The sequence below is a fragment of the Centropristis striata genome, chromosome 4 (assembly GCF_030273125.1).
Source record: "Centropristis striata isolate RG_2023a ecotype Rhode Island chromosome 4, C.striata_1.0, whole genome shotgun sequence".
NCBI lineage: Eukaryota > Metazoa > Chordata > Actinopteri > Perciformes > Serranidae > Centropristis > Centropristis striata.
Genome location: NC_081520.1, coordinates 16,847,870 through 16,865,171, shown reverse-complemented (window position 1 = coordinate 16,865,171; position 17,302 = coordinate 16,847,870). Strand labels below are relative to the sequence as shown.

Here is a 17,302-nt window from a genome sequence, read left to right as displayed (position 1 = left end):
TCTACATATCATATTTAAATAAAGTTATTACTGTAAATAAAACATGTGTATATCTGGTTTTAAGAGTTAGTTTCTTATTTTAAGCGTTCAACATGCTTATTTCTAGATTTAATAATCTTAATTTAAGAAATCTTGTCAAGTGAAATTATCTGTCCATGCAGCAAGATCATTTCCCTCAGATTTAGTGTTTTATCTTGTTTTTTGGACACACCTTTTTTGCAGTGTGCAAAGGCTGCCTCTATTCTTACATATATTTTTATATATTAATGTCTCAATTGGTCCAATTTAAGTTTGCTCTCTGAATGTTCCAGGCCAAACACTCGGGAGAGTCCTTCTCATCAGGCCCAGATAAGATGATCCACAACCAGAATGTGAACATCCCACCAGCGTCACACCTCATCGGGGACCTGGAGCCCCACAGCCTGTACGCGGTGCGGGTGGCCTGCCACAGCAGCCAGGGCCCGTCGGACTGGTCGCCCTGGGTGGAGCTACGCACCAAAGAAGGAGGTGAGAGTGGAGATGTTTGTTTTCAGCTTGGATGTGTGTGCAGGGTCACCTCTTCTGAACTGAGTCAGGGTCAAGGCTGTGTTATCTGGCTACTGATTAAATCCCAGTCCCCTCCCACTCCTGCTGTGGCTTGTAACCAGTACAAGACAGATTACAGACTACAGACTATAGCAGGCACAGTGGAAGCACTTTTTAGGGTGTTGTGATGTGTACAACGCATCATTTTTTATTGATTTTTATGAAGTTTGCATTCTGTATTTGCACATTAATACTCAATATGTCAGGGAGTGAGTCTTAGTCAAGTCTCAGTGTTTAAAGGCAAATTGCAACTCTTTCAGCTACCTGGATGCTGACAATTAGAAAGATACAGCATTTGAACACTGTGTTACTGTACTTTAAATATAATTTTTAAAATAAAAGTTTATTGATGGAGAATTTTTTATTGTTTCCAGACTTCAAATTTAGGTCTCAAGTCCATATATATATGATAAAAACTATTTTTTTTTGTCATTGTGAAACACAATACTGTTGCTTTTACACTGCAAAAAAGGTGTGTCTAAAAACAAGATAAAAACACTAAATCTGAGGGAAATGATCTTGCTGCATGGACAGATAATTTCACTTGACAAGATTGTTGAATCTAGAAATAAGCATGTTGAACACTTATAATAAGAAATTAACTCTTAAAACAAGATACATTATCTAACACTTCTAAATCTAGAGTTGTTGATTTTTTTATCTTGGTAAGAAACAAATAATTGTCAGTGCACTCTGCTCGGACCAGTTCATCGCTGCTTGCAGCTTTAATTTATCTTGTTTTAAGAGTTAATTTCTTATTTTAAGCGTTCAACATGCTTATTTCTAGATTTAATAATCTTAATTTAAGAAATCTTGTCAAGTGAAATTATCTGTCCATGCAGCAAGATCATTTCCCTCAGATTTAGTGTTTTTATCTTGTTTTTAGACACACCTTTTTTGCAGTGCAGAAATAGAGCAGGGCGATATGGAGAATAGTGGGGCGGATTAGCTCAATATTTTACAACAATCGTTCACTTTGTGATAAAAGCATGAAATTTGGTAGATGTGTTGGTGAATATGTTTCGAACAAATCTGGATATTGGGCCACCTCAAAAGCGCCCCCTAGTGGCCGTGGCAGGCATTTGTTATACGAATAAATCAATTATGAATAAAAACTGCCCTTTTAATAATACCAACTGATGATGAATTGTATATTGTTGGAAAGCCTGATTAGTCACCTTTACAACGAGGTACAGCTTGTAAGGATCGTGCATTCATGGAATGAGCAACGGGGCTAAACGTGTGGGTAGCAACCCCCAAAAATGTGCATCCCCTGTGTAGTGGGTCAGATTAGCTGAACAATCGTTCATTTTGTGATAAAAGCATCAAATTTGGTACACTCATTGCTGAATACATGTTTAATGAATCTGGGTATTGGGCCATCGCAAAAAAAAATTCTGATGGCTGTGGCGGCCATTTTTAAAAATGGCCATTTAAAAGCGGCCATTTTTAAAAATGGCCGCCGGTGGTTACTGGCGAGGAATGCTTTGCCTACCCTATAGCTGCTGTTTCATGTTTTCAGCACCACAAATATAATTTAGAGACATGTTAAAGTGACAAAAGCTTTATTACAGTCTAATAGAAAAGAACATTAACTTTGTATAACATTTTATTAGGTCTTGATATTCCCATTCACAGGCTACGGCCTCCTCTTTGGCTTGTATTCTTCTGTTGCTCCTTAAAAAGAAAAAATAATTTTCAATATTGTATGACCTGCAACAATAAAAACAAAACACATTTAGACAGAGAAAAAAATCATACATTTAAAAAATTCTACTAGGGTTACTTGTAGCAGGTTACTCTTTCTGGCAAAATCCTTGTACTGAGGTGTGTGACTTAGTCAGGCGGCTTAGCCAAATAAAGGGGACACGCCGGACAAGAGCACCACATTTTTTCCACATACTCTCTATCATTATAGGTTTCAATTTTTAGTAGGAGCCACTTAATCAAGATTGCGGTGATGGCAGCCATATAAAGTCTATGAGAAATGCTATATCTTCCAAGCCACTTAGAAGGTCAATCTTGGTGTCAAAATATACATTTTCTGGGTCCAGGAATCATTTAAAGCTATTGAGAATATCACTAGATGATTATTTGATCAAACAGATATGTTCATTTTCACTCAGACTGGGCAACTCGCTTCAAGTGCTGCAGCAGGGTATCCTGAGTTGAAACTGTTTGGAATCAATGTTCACAGGAGAGTGTGGATTAGCTGCCATGTACACTGCTCAAAAAAATCAAGGGTACACTTTCATCTCATGTCAGATCTTGATCAACAAATTATTTACAGTGAGTCATCCAGTGATATTCTCAATAGCTTTAAATGATTCTTTGACCCAGAAAATGTATATTTTGACACCAAGATTGACCTTCTAAGTGGCTTGGAAGATATATTGGTTCTCATAGACTTATGGCTTATGGCTTATATGGCTGCCATCTCCGATCTGCAATCTTGATGAAGTGGCTCCTACCAAAAGTTGAAACCTTTGGTGGTAGAGAGCATGTGGAAAAATTTTGGTGCTTTTGTCCGGCGTGTCCCCTTTCTTCTCAAATCTGGTCCTAAGCCGCCTGACTAACTGTGATGGAGTTAAAAATACATTTAGCATATTTTATTCATAATTATAACAGGTGAAATAAAATATTTAGACATACCTTGATGGACAGTCCACTGCACTGCTTGTCCCAGGAAGCAAATGCTAGCTAGCTCATTTGCTAGCTAGCTCGATGGCTAGCCCGATTGTGGTGGGGCAGGAAAAATAACTGAAAGAGTGTCTAACTGGATTTTTGTTAATTTAATATGTGTATTTACATTTTTTAATTTACGTTTGTATATTTAGTTTACATTTTTTAAATATTTTAAGAAATAATTTAAATATTTTTTGTGAATATATAAGAAAATGACTGCTATGGCCACTAGGGGGCGAATTTGCGATGGCCTAATATACAGATTTGTTTGAAACATATCCACCAACACATCCACCAAATTGTGTGCTTCTATCACAAAATAAACAATTCTTGTGATTTATTGAGCTAATCCGCCCCACAGGGGATGCACATTTTTGGGGGTGCTACCCACACGTTTAGCCCCGTTGCTCATTCCATGAATGCACGATCCTTATAAGCTGTACCTCGTTGTAAAGGTGACTAATCAGGCTTTCCAAAAATATACAATTCATCATCAGTTGGTATTATTAAAAGGGCAGTTTTTATTCATAATTGATTTATTTGTATAACAAATGCCTGCCACGGCCACTAGGGGGCGCTTTTGAGGTGGCCCAATATCCAGATTTGTTTGAAACATATTCACCAACACATCTACCAAATTTCATGCTTTTATCACAAAGTGAACGATTGTTCAGCTAATCCGCCCCACTAGAAAATAAAATGTCACAATATTTTTTGCCAATTGTGATAAATAATCATCAATAATGTGTAGATACTGACTATGTGGGTAAAGGCAAAGTTTTTAGACACACCTTTTTAGCAATGTGCCAACTGGGCTGTTCTTTAAAGGTATTTTCTGCCTTTTTTTCTGAGCTTCTTCTGAATTCACTGCAGGTTTAATCCTGTAGATAACAAGTTAGTCAGGGAATCAAGTTACGGTGCACTGGTAGTCATAATATTGCTTCCTGTGCCCCTTTAAGTCAGTCTGTCTTCCTGAAGAATACCAGACACAAGTCACTGTACCTCTGAACTCAGCTTTCAAATGTAAACTCATAAGACGGAGGGCTGACTGGTATTTAAGGGAGAGAGTAGGTGGAGACGGGGGAGGGAGGGAGGAGGTTAAATTCTCCTGAAAGGCTTCAGTTAGGATCGCAGCACTCTGTCCAAACTGTAATGCTTTGCTGCTGTGTGTTTGAGTTTAAACTGAGGTGGGATTTTCCATGCCAGCTCATGCTGTCTCCATCCTGGGATGAATAGAAATGGAAACAGCGTCCACTAAGAGGAGAGATATGCAACAGGAGGGATGATGGGGGCTTTCCATGATGGAAGCTGCACATAATCTGAAAACATTTCTCATAAATGGGAAAATGGAGAAGTAGCACACAAAATGCTACTGTAAAAGAGAAGGGCAAAAAGTGGTTTAGAGATAGGCTGGCTACAGTCCGGATTTTCAAGTTTCACTTCTTTTTTTTCCGACAAAGTTATCTTAGTTTTGTTTCACTGGAAAAATCCTCTGCTTGGCCAAATTATGTAATTTCCCCTTGGATGATATTGTTTCATATCTCAGCCCTTCTCTCTCTCTCTGCACTTGTCCCAATGAGTCAGAGGATGAAAAAAAACAGAAGATAAGCTTCAGCTGCTGGTCAAAGATAGTTCAGGAGGCGGTGGAGGTCAAAGTGAGTGAGAGAGGTAGACTTCTCACAGATCACACTGCAAAAACTGAAATATAAGTAAGATTTGTCTTAGATCAAGGGGATATATGCTTATTGTTTGTCTGATAACATAGTTCTTCTTAGTAAGCAGTTTTTATGTTCGACTGTTTCACTTGTTTTAAGTGTTTTGGTCCTAAATTATCTAAATAAGATATTACAGCTTGTTACTGAGATTTTATGACCTAAACTGAGTAAATACATGCTTGAAACTAGAATTTCAAAAGTTACAAAGCTGTTTCATCAACACTTACAAGACTTACAAGACACAAAAAGACACAAAATGACTAAAAAAAAGACACAAATTGACCTAAAAAAGACACAAAATAACTAAAAAAAAAGACACAACAACAGACACAAATGACCAAAAAAAGACACAAAATGACAAAAAAAAGACACAAAATGACCAAAAAAAGACACAAAATGTTCGACTGTTTCACTTGTTTTAAGTGTTTTGGTCCTTAATTATCTAAATCAGATATTACAGCTTGTTACTGAGGTTTTATGACCTATACTGAGTAAATACATGCTTGAAACTAGAATATCAAAACTAACAACGCTGTTTCATCAACACTTACAAGTATAAAACTGCTTTTTCAAAGTAATAATTTCTTATTTCAAGCATAACTAAGAAATCATAACTTTGACATAATTTTACCTCTCCACATCCTTAAAACAAGCAGCCAGATGAAAATATTTGTAGCTGTATCAAGAAAAGTTCACTAGTTTTTAGTCTGACTTTGCTGGTTTCAAGAAATATAATGCCTATGCATATCATTATGTCAAGATGATGGCTCTAGCATTTACTTATTATTAATTCAAGAATATTTTTCAACATATTGAGAAAATAGGTCACGTGTATTTCATTAGAATCAAGAAAAATGCACTTGCGATTAGTTAGAATACAATTCTAAGGTATTTTTGGGTTCATTAAGATTAGATATTTTTACTTGTTTTGGAAAGTCTTGACAAGCCAAATGTTCTTGTTCCATTGGCAGATAATTTTGCTATTTTTAAGCAAAATACACCTAATTTTTGTACTTTTTTTCTTGTTTTTGTGAGGTGGCTTTCTGCAGTGCAGTCATATTTTCCACATCACTCTCTCTCTTTGGTTTCAGCACTGTGGACTGTGACAAAACTCCCATAAGGCTCTATTGTTGAGCTTGAAATCTTTCTTTCTTGTGTTCCTTTCTGCTCCATTTGTTTCTCATTAAGAAATTGCACAGATACGTGCTTCACTATCTCTTTACATGTGTCATCCTGGCACAGACATTTGCTGCTCCTCCGTCTCCTCCCTAATTCTTACATATTCACTTCATTACAGACTCTTTTCCTGGCAGATCTTTTTTTTTTTATCTCATCCATCCTTCATTTCACTGAAGTCGACTGGGCAAACATCTCATTTTGTCTTTTCCAACTCCAATCCTAAAAACACCACTGAGGAATTCATTTCCTGCACTGCAAAAAGTCAGCTCTTAAAAACAAGGCGAAAAAAGTACAAAAATTAGGTTTATTTTGCTTAAAAAAAGCAAAATTATCTGCCAATGGAACAAGAAAATTTGGCTTGTCTAGACTTTCCAAAAATATCTAATCTTAATGAACCCACAAATACCTTATAATTAGTGTATTCTAACTAATAACAAGTGCATTTTTCTTGATTCTAATGAAATAAACGTGACCTATTTTGTCAATATGTTGAAAAAAATTCTTGAATTAATAATGAGTAAATGCTCGAGCCATCATCTTAGGCATTATATTTTTTATTTTATTTTTATTTATGTATGTATTTATTTATTTATTTATTTATTTATTTATTTATTTATTTATTTATTTATTATTAATTTAAGCAAAACAAAACACAACATAAATCACCAATGGACAAACACAGTAAAAAGAAAAAGAAAAAGAAAAAAAGGAACAACAAAATCATAAATAAATAATATCTTCGGCATTATATTTCTTGAAACCAGCAAAGTCATAATAAAAACTAGTGTACTTTTTTTGATACAGCTACAAAGATTTTTATCTGTATGTAGAATATTTTTATTAAAATTCTTGAAATAAGGCAAAAGCGGTGGAATCTTTATATCAAACAAGTGAAACAGTCTAAAATAAAAACTGCTTACTAAGAAGAACTATCTTATCAGAGAAAAAATAAGCACATATCCCCTTGATCTGAGATATTTAATCTTACTTAGATTTCAGTTTTTGCAGTGTGCATCCAACAAGCACGTTTTTTTCCCCTGAATCCAGTCTTTTAACTTCTCCTTCATCTCTCATTTCCCCCCTTTTTGTGACCTCAGATGACCTGTGATTTCCCCTTTTCCAGAGCACACAACTAGGCACTGTGGGAAAAAAACAAAAAGAGGGGTTGATGGTGGGAGAAGGAGGCAGAGAGGAGCAGGGAAACAAGGAAGGGGGCGCTTTGAGAAAACACTCATTTTGCTGTTTTCCCAAAGCCCACTATGTTCCCCGGAGGATGAGAAAACAGAAAGAGACGGGGTGGCTGATCGGTGGGAGAGGAAGTGAGGCGACCCGTGTCACCCCCCTAATCCTAAAGCTGCGATGAGATTATGTTTTACATATCCAACACATGAGAAGTGTTATTATGTACTTTTTACATAGTTTGTTGCACTGAAAAGGCAACAAAGGGACTTCTGATTCCCTCTACACCAGGGATGGGCAACTTAAATGCTGGAGGGGGCCACAATTTTTCATGGACACTACCGCACTTAACCAGATATGATGAAACTGCAACTTTAAATATGTTTACAGTGCAGTAACTTAACATATTTCATGCTCAAATGCATGTATGACAGAATAAATAGTAATACAAAAAGGTTTGAAGCAAATCAAAAATAACCACTTGCTGTGATTTATTTTTTTTTAGTGCAAGAGCAGCAGACCAACATTAATTGCAAGAAGTAATTTTGTCCATTTTTACACTGCACTTTGAAGATTTCATGCTCAAATGCATGTAGTTGTACTGAGGGCCACTTCAAGTGAGGGTGCGGGCCGTATGTGGCCCCCGGGCCTCCAGTTGCCCACCCCTGATCTACACATCTGTCTGTTCCCTTAAAATGACGCCAGAATTAATCCAGAGTTACGGGACACTCAAACTCACCGTCCCAGTGAGTCATGAGGACGTGGCACAGCACATGTGTCATATTTAATCCTGTTTAATGCTACTGCCAGCAAAAATGCAACTCCAATCATTAAAGAACTCTATTTGCTGAAGACAGACAACAGTTTGTTCCTCCATAAAAGTTGAAACGAGGTGGATGTCCATAAAACGTTGTGACATTTTTGATGACACTAACATTCGTGCTCTGGCTGATCTGGGAAACATGTTTTCCCTCGTAGTGCTGAGTTTGTTTTCATTTATAGAGAGCCGGCTCCAGATCCCAGGGTTATGAGTCAATTTTTGGCATAAGGATGACCCTTTTCCATCCACGTGTTGACCCAATCTGAGACTGAGGGGCGTACAGAAAGGGAAACAGAGCGACAGCCCGGCCTCCGAACAATGTTTAAATGCTTCCAAGCATGGTGATCTGACACTGTTTCTTCAATAGCAGCATGAAACAGGATGTGAAACAGTAGTCGGCCATGGATGCAGATGTTAACCTCTTATGTTGTGAACTAATTGTGGCTCTAAAATGTTGTTTTCTCAGCCGCTCTTTAAGCCAAAGCTGCTTTCATGTGGAAGACAAAGGAACTCCGTAGTTTTTCAGCAAAGCACACATGTCGTTTTTTGGTTTTCTGAAACTCTAAATCTCTCAACCCCCTCCTCCACAAAGTTTTACGTCAACAGTTAACATCTCTGTTCTCTTGAACTCATAGCTCCATAACAAAAAAAAGAGAGAGAGAGAGAGGCATTAGCACAGAGAGGGAGAGGAAAAGTTGGAAAGAAAGGAGATGAAATCATGCTGGATGGAGAAGAGGGAGAGAGAAAGAGATGAAGAGGAGGCAGCGTGAGGGAGAGACGGACAGATGACGGATCATAGGTGGAGACGAACTGCTGGAACAAACTTGACTTGGAGGTTGTTTTTGTTGCCGCTGGCAGGCGGAGCGGAGACCGCATGTGGAAACAATCATCCGCCAAACGCTTCCTGATAACATCATCCATATAGGCTGGGCCATGTTTCCCAAACTCACACTGACTTGGTGTATGTGTGTGTGTGTGTCTGTGTGTGTGTGTGTGTGTGTGTGTGTGTGTGTGTCCAGCTAGTTTGTGTGACTTTGTAAGCCTGCAGAGAGTGAAAAGCAAAGACAAAGAGAGCCTTAACTCAAACGGCAACAAAGGAAATAAGCACTGTCGTCTCGTTGAGAAAAGGTTTTGGATTTCTGTGCTGTACAAAGCATCAATCACACACACACAACACACACACACACACACACACACACACACACACACACACACACACACATACTCGTCTTTGCTCCTCGGGGGGCCCACCAGTTTTTTACTCATTTATGGGATCCACCATTTCCAGTGGTTCTACACTGCTGTAAAAAATCAGGTAGCATCAGTTTTAGTTTTAATTTTGTTGTGAATTTTTGTTTTCAAATTCAGTTAGTTTTAATGAGTTTTTAGAGTGAGTTTGCTAGTTTTAATTTAGTGTTTATGTTTTTGAAATTCTTAGTTTTGGCTGAGTTTTTATTAGTCTTAGTTTTTTTTGTAATGGGGTATTGTTGGGTGGGAGATTCAAAGAGGTCACAGTAAATTTTGCCTTTATTTACTTTGTCTTATCCATCTTCATTATGTATGAAAAAAGTTGACAAAGACGAAAACGAAGGACATTTTCACTATAATTTTAGTTAGTTTTGTAACCACACAATACAGTTTCTGTTAATTATCATTATCATGTAACCTTTAACCCTTAAAACAAAGTCTGAAATCTCAAAAACGCCTTTAAAGAAGTGAGGAGCGGCCAAAATGTCCTCACTCTGTTGGTTAAAAACGTGTTCTGGTCCTCACTATGTACAAGAACACACACACACACACACATTCCTCACACTATTTGTAGCATTTTATTCAGCTAGGTTTTCTGTCCACTGGGTATTTCTGCTGCCAGCAGCCTTTTTTCACTCTCAGAGCCAGAGAAGAAAAAGGTTATGAGTGAAGAAGAAATAAGGATGGACAGAAGAGGAGGGGGACTCAGGCCTCAGCACGGCTTCTGAACTCAGCTAATCGCCTGTGTGTGTGTGTGTGTGTGGTGCCCTTAGATGGCCGTTTTTGTCCTAATAAAGCTGAATTCTCCACATTCTCTGACATCTTCTCCCTCCAGCTGTTGTACTTCTCCACACCCTGGAGGCTCCAGGCTGTCAAAACAACACACGCCTGGCTAACCCCCAGCCCACTGGCCCCTGTCCACTAAGCCCACAGTCACAGCACTGCACACTCCTCATTCATACCCCAAACCCTTCTGACACCACCACACCCTGAGCTTAGCCAATCTCATGACAGTTAGAACTAATTGTAACTGTGTGAGGAGTGAAACGGCTTCAAATTGTGTTTTATTTCTGTGTTTCAGTGCCAGAGAACCCTCCTGTTAACGTGAGCGCCGCGTTGAACGGGACGGAAGTGCTGATGACGTGGGAGGGGCCTCCAGGGAGGCTGAACGGAGAGCTGCAGGGCTACATGGTGGAGTACAGCACGCCTGCCTCCCAACAGGTCAGTGGGATGGTTTCTGAAAGGTCAGGGAAACATAAAGATATTATATCAAACTGGATATTAGAGATTAGGGTTGTCACGATACTAAAATTTTCAACTCGATGCCGATATTCAATACTCAATACCATTTTCGATACCACAAGGATAAAAACAAAGGTACAACAGGTAAAAATGAACAGAACAACAGGTTAAATATTTATAATAAAAAACTGTTGTGCAAAAGGAAACGGCAACCATGATAATAAGCTTCAGGTCTGATGTAGTGCAAAAAATAAATAAATAAATAAATACAATAAACAATAAGGCATCATATTTTCGTTGTTGGTTAAACACAGACGGTAGAGTCGACTGTGTGTGTTGCTGTTTGGTTGCAGGTCGACTTTTCTCTGCTTCATTCTGGGACTTCAAGAGAGAAAATAACACTTTTCAGTCACCAACATTTATGTAAATATTAACTCTCTGCTTATGTATAATGACACATAATGACACGTCAATTAACGTAATATGGGCATACTACGTGCCTGATTTATTTATTTACGTTGTTTATCATCATTAACGTGACGTCAGCCTTTAATTGCTAGCTGCGGCTAATGGCTAATAATAACACGGGCAACAACAAAGACACTCACCTGTCAAAATTCACTGGAATAGATAGTTTTGAAAATGAGTATCTTATCCGGATACAACGTTTTAGTATCGATACTTTTTTGAGTATCGATACTTTTGACAACCCTATTAGAGATATCATCCTAGTGTTGTCTTTTCCCAGGTTTAAGGGCTGCATTACAGTCAGATATCAACTCAACACACAGTTCTTGCTTTGCTATTATTTGCCTCTACCCACATAGTCATTATATCCACATTATTGATGATTATTTATCACAATTGGCAAACAAATATCCATATCTCCATATCGCCCTGCTCTATTTCTGACGTTGTTCATCAAATTAGATATAATTTCCTCAAGCTATGACCACCATAAATACTCGAAAAATTAGATCCACATGCAATTTTCTTCCGTTTTCTGTATCTGCTGCGTCATGTTCTTTACCGTCTAAGTGCAATAATATTATAGTGCAATACATTTATCAGGGTTCGTACGGGTGCTTGAAATCCTTGAAAATGCTTGAATTTAAATGTTGTATTTTCAAGGTTTAAAAAGTGCTTGGATTTTGGATAAAGTGCTTGTAAATGCTTGAAATTCTTCCTGTATTTCTCTTGCAATCTGACTATATCCATCTATAGACTATAGATAATCACATGTTCAATGTAAAAAATAATGAGTAGCCTATCTGAAATGAAGACCGTTCTTCCTAAAAGTGTAATACCATCACTGTTGGTATGGTTCAGTGAAATCTCCCTCTTTTAATATGTAAGTACTTATATTATATATTATATATTATATATATTATATATTTTATACCTTTTATACCTCTATACCTTATTGTCCTTAAGTGTTTGTGTGTTGTTGTTCTTAATTTGTTTTATGCACTATGGGAGTTGCACTCTAATTTCGTTGTGCTATGTACAATGACAATAAAGGCTATTCTATTCTAAAACAAATATTAAATCTCCTTCTTTTCTTTTGTTTACAGTACGTCGTGGACACTGGATTGGACACTGAGCTGTCAATCAACCTGTCCGTCCCCCTGTCCAATGTGTCTTTTCGAGTGTGTGCCTATACAGGGGCGGGGCCGGGGCCCTGGACCCTCACACAGACCCTGACACTTATTACTCCTGGTGAGTGACAACAAGTGCCAAATGTTAAAATAATAACACACAGCATATACTTTTAAATAGATTTAAATTGGGGGGTTTTGTGCAAATAATTCTGCATGCACACTGCAAAAAAAGGTGGGTCTAAAAACAAGATAAAAACACAAAATCTGAGAGAAATGATCTTGCTGCATGGACAGATAATTTCACTTGACAAGATTTCTTAAATTATGATTGTTAAATCTAGAAATAAGCATGTTGAACACTTAGAATAATAAATTAACTCTTAAAACAAGATAAATTAAAGCTGCAAGCAGCAATGAACTGGCCCAGTTCAAATTAAGTCTTAAAACAAGGTAAATTATCTAACACTTCTAAATCTAAAGGTTTTTTTTAGAAACAAATAATTGTCAGGTCACTCTGCTCGGGCCAGTTCATCGCTGCTTGCAGCTTTAATTTATCTTGTTTTAAGAGTTAAATTCTTATTTTAAGCGTTCAACATGCTGTACTAAGTCAACCAAAAAAAGAGAATATTTTGAAGTTAAAAAGTGTCAGTTTAACGAAATGAACAAAAGAAAATACAAAGTGAGTAAAAAACAAAATCTCATTCATGTTTGTTTGTTTTTTTATAAAGAAGAAACTTAAAAACAGGTGTTTTAATTTAAGAAATCTTGTCAAGTGAAATTATCTGTCCATGCAGCAAGATCATTTCCCTCAGATTTAGTGTTTTTATCTTGTTTTTAGACACACCTTTTTTGCAGTGCATAAACATATTATTTGAGCTTTTACAAAACAATCTTGTTTTCTCCTAGAAGTCAAAATATTGACATGCATTTTTTTTCTCCCACAGAAATGGAGGAGTTTCGCGGTGAGTAATAAGCAGCTTTGCACATGAAACTTACAAACATGCTCTTGTGTGACCTTTCAGAGTGACATGTAATGACACAGTGACAGTGGAAGTGAGCTCATGGTGTTTTTTCCACCGAAGGACTTCTCGTTCTTATTCTCTGTCACTGGGTTCCTCCAAGTTCCTTCCTGTGTATCTCAGAAAAAAGAGAAGGAAGAGAAAAAAGAGGATCTCAGAGAGAGACGGGAAAGGGGAAGAGGGGGGTGAATGGGGAGACGCATCATAAATATTTATAACAGGCAGGAACAGTGTAGCATCTCTGTTTGCTTAGTCTAATAGAGCCAGACAGACAATCCAACCAACAAGAATGGCAGATAAAAAGAAGCAGGGAAAGTTTGGGGGGAGGCTGAGTGTGAATTAGAGGACAAGTTGGAATCAGTGGGTGGAGGATGTGAAAGAATAGCAGCAGGAGCATGTGGGGGGTTCGATGGGAGTACATTTGAAACAGCAAGAACTCAGACAAACATGTTTTGAGAACAAGAGGAGAAATATTTTTAGAGATGTTTAGATTTAGCTCGACAAATATGGAGGGCAGGGCTGAGGTCACTTTGTCAATTTGAACAGTTGGAAGATATTTTTCCTCACAATAAAAGCTTTTTTGTACAGAAACTTTGAGATTTTTGGATCCTAACAGTGTCAGTGAGCCACTAAAGTATATGTATACTTTTTCTTTGAGTGGTATTTATTGATGTATTTGTTTCCTTAACTTAACTTGCACTGTTGTTAGTAGCAGCACCAGCAGTAGCAAGGCTTTCTATTTATGTTTATATTTATATTTTGAAGCATGCTGTTTGCTTGTACAAAGATCTATTAATGCTGGTAAATGGCTGTATAACATTTCACATCGTAGAGGCGTGTGACAAAAACACTGTTAGGCACACAGAGACAGGGTTCACATGTGTACACTGCAAAAATGATCTTGCTGCATGGACAGATAATTTCACTTGACAAGATGTCTTGAATTAAGATTGTTAAACCTAGAAATAAGCATGTTGAACGCTTAAAATAAGAAATTAACTCTTAAAACAAGATAAATTATCTAACACTTCTAAATCTAAAGGTTTTTTTTTATCTTGGTAAGAAACAAATAATTGTCAGGTCACTCTGCTCGGGCCAGTTCATCGCTCCTTGCAGCTTTAATTTATCTTGTTTTAAGAGTTAATTTCTTATTTTAAGTGTTTATCTATCCATGCAGCAAGATAATTTCCCTCAGATTTAGTGTTTTTATCTTGTTTTTAGACACACCTTTTTTGCAGTACATTATTTCAACGATACCCAGCCCTACACAGTAATGCTGCATGTATATTTAGTGAGTAAACATTTCCTATAATAATAGTGTACTGTAGGATGTTTATTTAGCTGTAAGAATATAATGTGACGAGATTTTGTCAACCACATACATGCCAAGCATTTGGCTATGTGGAAACAATGGAATAAAGAAAGGGAAAGTTAAAATTGTACACTGGCACTGTTTCACTCCATACAGCAGCAACTGGCTGACAAGTGTAATACGAAAACTTTATTATCCACTGAGTGGAAATTCCTCTTTGGTTTCACCATAGACATGTCTCAAAACAACAGAATAAATAGTAAAACAATAAAGAAAAAACATTTCAAGGATAGAAAATAGCCTACAGCAATAACTGTACTTCACACGTCACCCATTCAAGTACATTTCATGAAAGCACACCACAGTACAAATCAAGTTTACAAATGTAGGTATAAGACCTGCCTTATTCAGAGAATAAAACCCTCAGCAAAGGAAAAAACAGGAGTAAACAGTCACTAAAATGATCAATAATTATACAGATTCACAGTTTTTCCCCTTTGCCTTTAGTTGACAAAGTAACTCAAAACATTATTTCTGCTTTTTGTCACCTTGAATCCTAAATTCTGTCTTTAAAAGACACAACATGACTAAACCCTTGTCTGTATCCACGGTCATTTTGTTTCTTTTTTGGTCATTTTGTGTCTTTTATTAGTCATTTTGTGTAATTTTTTAGTCATTTTGTGTCTTTTTTGGTCTTTTTGTGTCTTGTTTTAGTCATTTTGTGTCTTTTTTTAGTCATTTTGTGTCTTTTTGGTCATTTTGTGTCTTTTTTTGCTTTGTTTTTATGTCTAGATGTCATGAAAAAGTCATGCTTTGGAGCTTTTTGAGACTCCAGAGGGTTAAAAGACACTTGACTAAACCCTTGTCTGTCTCTGTCCACACCCCGTCCCTTCCCTCCAGGTCCGTCCTCGCCCCCGGCCTTTTCCTGGCACTGGTGGTATGTGGTGATGGCCATCGCCGGCGCCGTGTCCATCGCTGTGCTCATGGCTGTTTATGTGGCCAAGCTGCGGCGCAAGGAGACGCGTTTTGGGTGCGTAGGCTTTTTGGCACTCCTCGTGGGTGGAAGGGAGGGACTCGGTAGCTTTGCCAAACCAAAAGTCTCCAGTGTTTTCCAGCTCCTTGACCCAGTTGCCTCTCTTCTGCTGCCTTCTGCAGCATTTGGATGCAGTAGAAAACATCTGTTTTGAAAGACCAACAGCTATTCTTGAGATTTATGGAGCAATGCCATGGTTTCAGCTGTGTTTATGCATCTGCTGGAGAGACCTCTCATTGTGTTTTACCCTGATTTGTGTGTTGTGTGTTCACAGAGAGGCGTTTGAACCCATGATGGAGAGCGGAGAGCTGGTTGTCAGGTACCGCGCTCGCCGCACTTACAGCCGCAGGACGACAGAGGCAACATGTGAGTTCCCCTCCCTGTTTTCTGCTTGTTCCTCGGAAAGATGACACTTTGTACTTTCTCCTGATTGTCCCTGAAGCAGGAAGAGATGAGTTATTCCAGCGTGCCCAAACCTGCCTCTGTCCCCAGGATAGACAGCGATCCAAAAAAAGGTTTCATAAGAGCGTCTTCTCTCAGGCCCTGGGCTTGGATCCAACAGTTCTGTGGAAGGAACTCTTTGACACACGGTGACAGATCTTTTCTCTGCGTTTCAGGACACTAATCACATCCTCAGTTCATTCGGTTGATCAAAGGCAGGACTGCGAATAAGCAAGAGGTTAATTCATTCCCCACAGCTGTGGAAACAGCCCTGGAGTGTTCAGTCAGCTGACATACTGCACAGCAACACTGTGCCCCATTATACTGTTATCTTTTTATAATCAGACAATTTGATGTGCAGTAAATCCATTGGTGAAGTTGTGCCCTGTATAATTAGGCATGACCGGCATCTATAAATCTGACTTGATCACATTTTAGGCACATTTAGAGCAGGACAGAGAGGGAAGGTGAAATCAAGAGAACAGCTGATTGTGGGAAAAGGGAGACAAATGTTTTGGGGAGAGATTTTAATCTTGAGCAGCCTGTAATAACAGACGAGGAGTTACTTCACTTCGCTCTGACTGGAGGTCATTTTGCCTTCAGGGAGGAAAGTGTGAGTTTAAATTATGGGTCTCAAACTCGAGGCCCGCGGGCCCTCGTGATGATATTTTGTGGGCCCCACCTTGATATGAAAGTTTAATGTGAGTTTTATATGAATGTGTCTTTTTTGTTAATTTTGTGTCTTTTTTTTTAAATAATTTTGTGTCTTTTTTAATTATTTTGTGTCTTTTTTTGGTCATTTTGTTCCTTTTTAATAATTTTGTGTCTTTTTTTGGTCATTTTGTTTCTTTTTTGGTCATTTTGTGTCTTTTTTTTGGCCATTTTGTGTCTTTTTTGTGGCCCCCAGGTAATTTGATTTTGAGACCCCTGGTTTAACGTCCAGGTGACCTCGTACTGGTGAAAAACAAAGCAGAGGTTTGCAGTTGTTAGCGTCCTCTCCCCAGCCAGCGGCCTCTGTGAGGCCTCATGATTACAGACACAGATCCGTAGTAAACACGGCGTGCAGACTCAGATTTCACACAGCTGGGTCACATTCAAGCCGTGACAGTGTCCCAGGTGTAATATTTGTGTAGACCTTATACACAAGTCTCAGCTTGCTGCGGCCACAAAGAGGCTCGGGGAAAGGCAAAACTGAAAAGAAAAAGAAAAAAATCAGTGAGTAAAATGAGACCAGCCAAAAACA

General features: G+C 38.1%; 1 protein-coding gene across 1 annotated transcript in view; it reads left to right on the top strand.

Annotated features, from left to right (window-relative positions):
- LOC131969798 (tyrosine-protein kinase receptor UFO) overlaps window positions 1-17,302 on the top strand; it is a 45,347-nt gene that overhangs the window by 14,961 nt on the left and 13,084 nt on the right. The window contains exons 7-12 of the mRNA XM_059331005.1: window positions 312-507; window positions 10,493-10,632; window positions 12,228-12,372; window positions 13,199-13,216; window positions 15,486-15,615; window positions 15,893-15,984. Coding sequence (XP_059186988.1) covers window positions 312-507; window positions 10,493-10,632; window positions 12,228-12,372; window positions 13,199-13,216; window positions 15,486-15,615; window positions 15,893-15,984 — 721 coding nt within the window. The remainder of the gene's footprint in view (window positions 1-311; window positions 508-10,492; window positions 10,633-12,227; window positions 12,373-13,198; window positions 13,217-15,485; window positions 15,616-15,892; window positions 15,985-17,302) is intronic.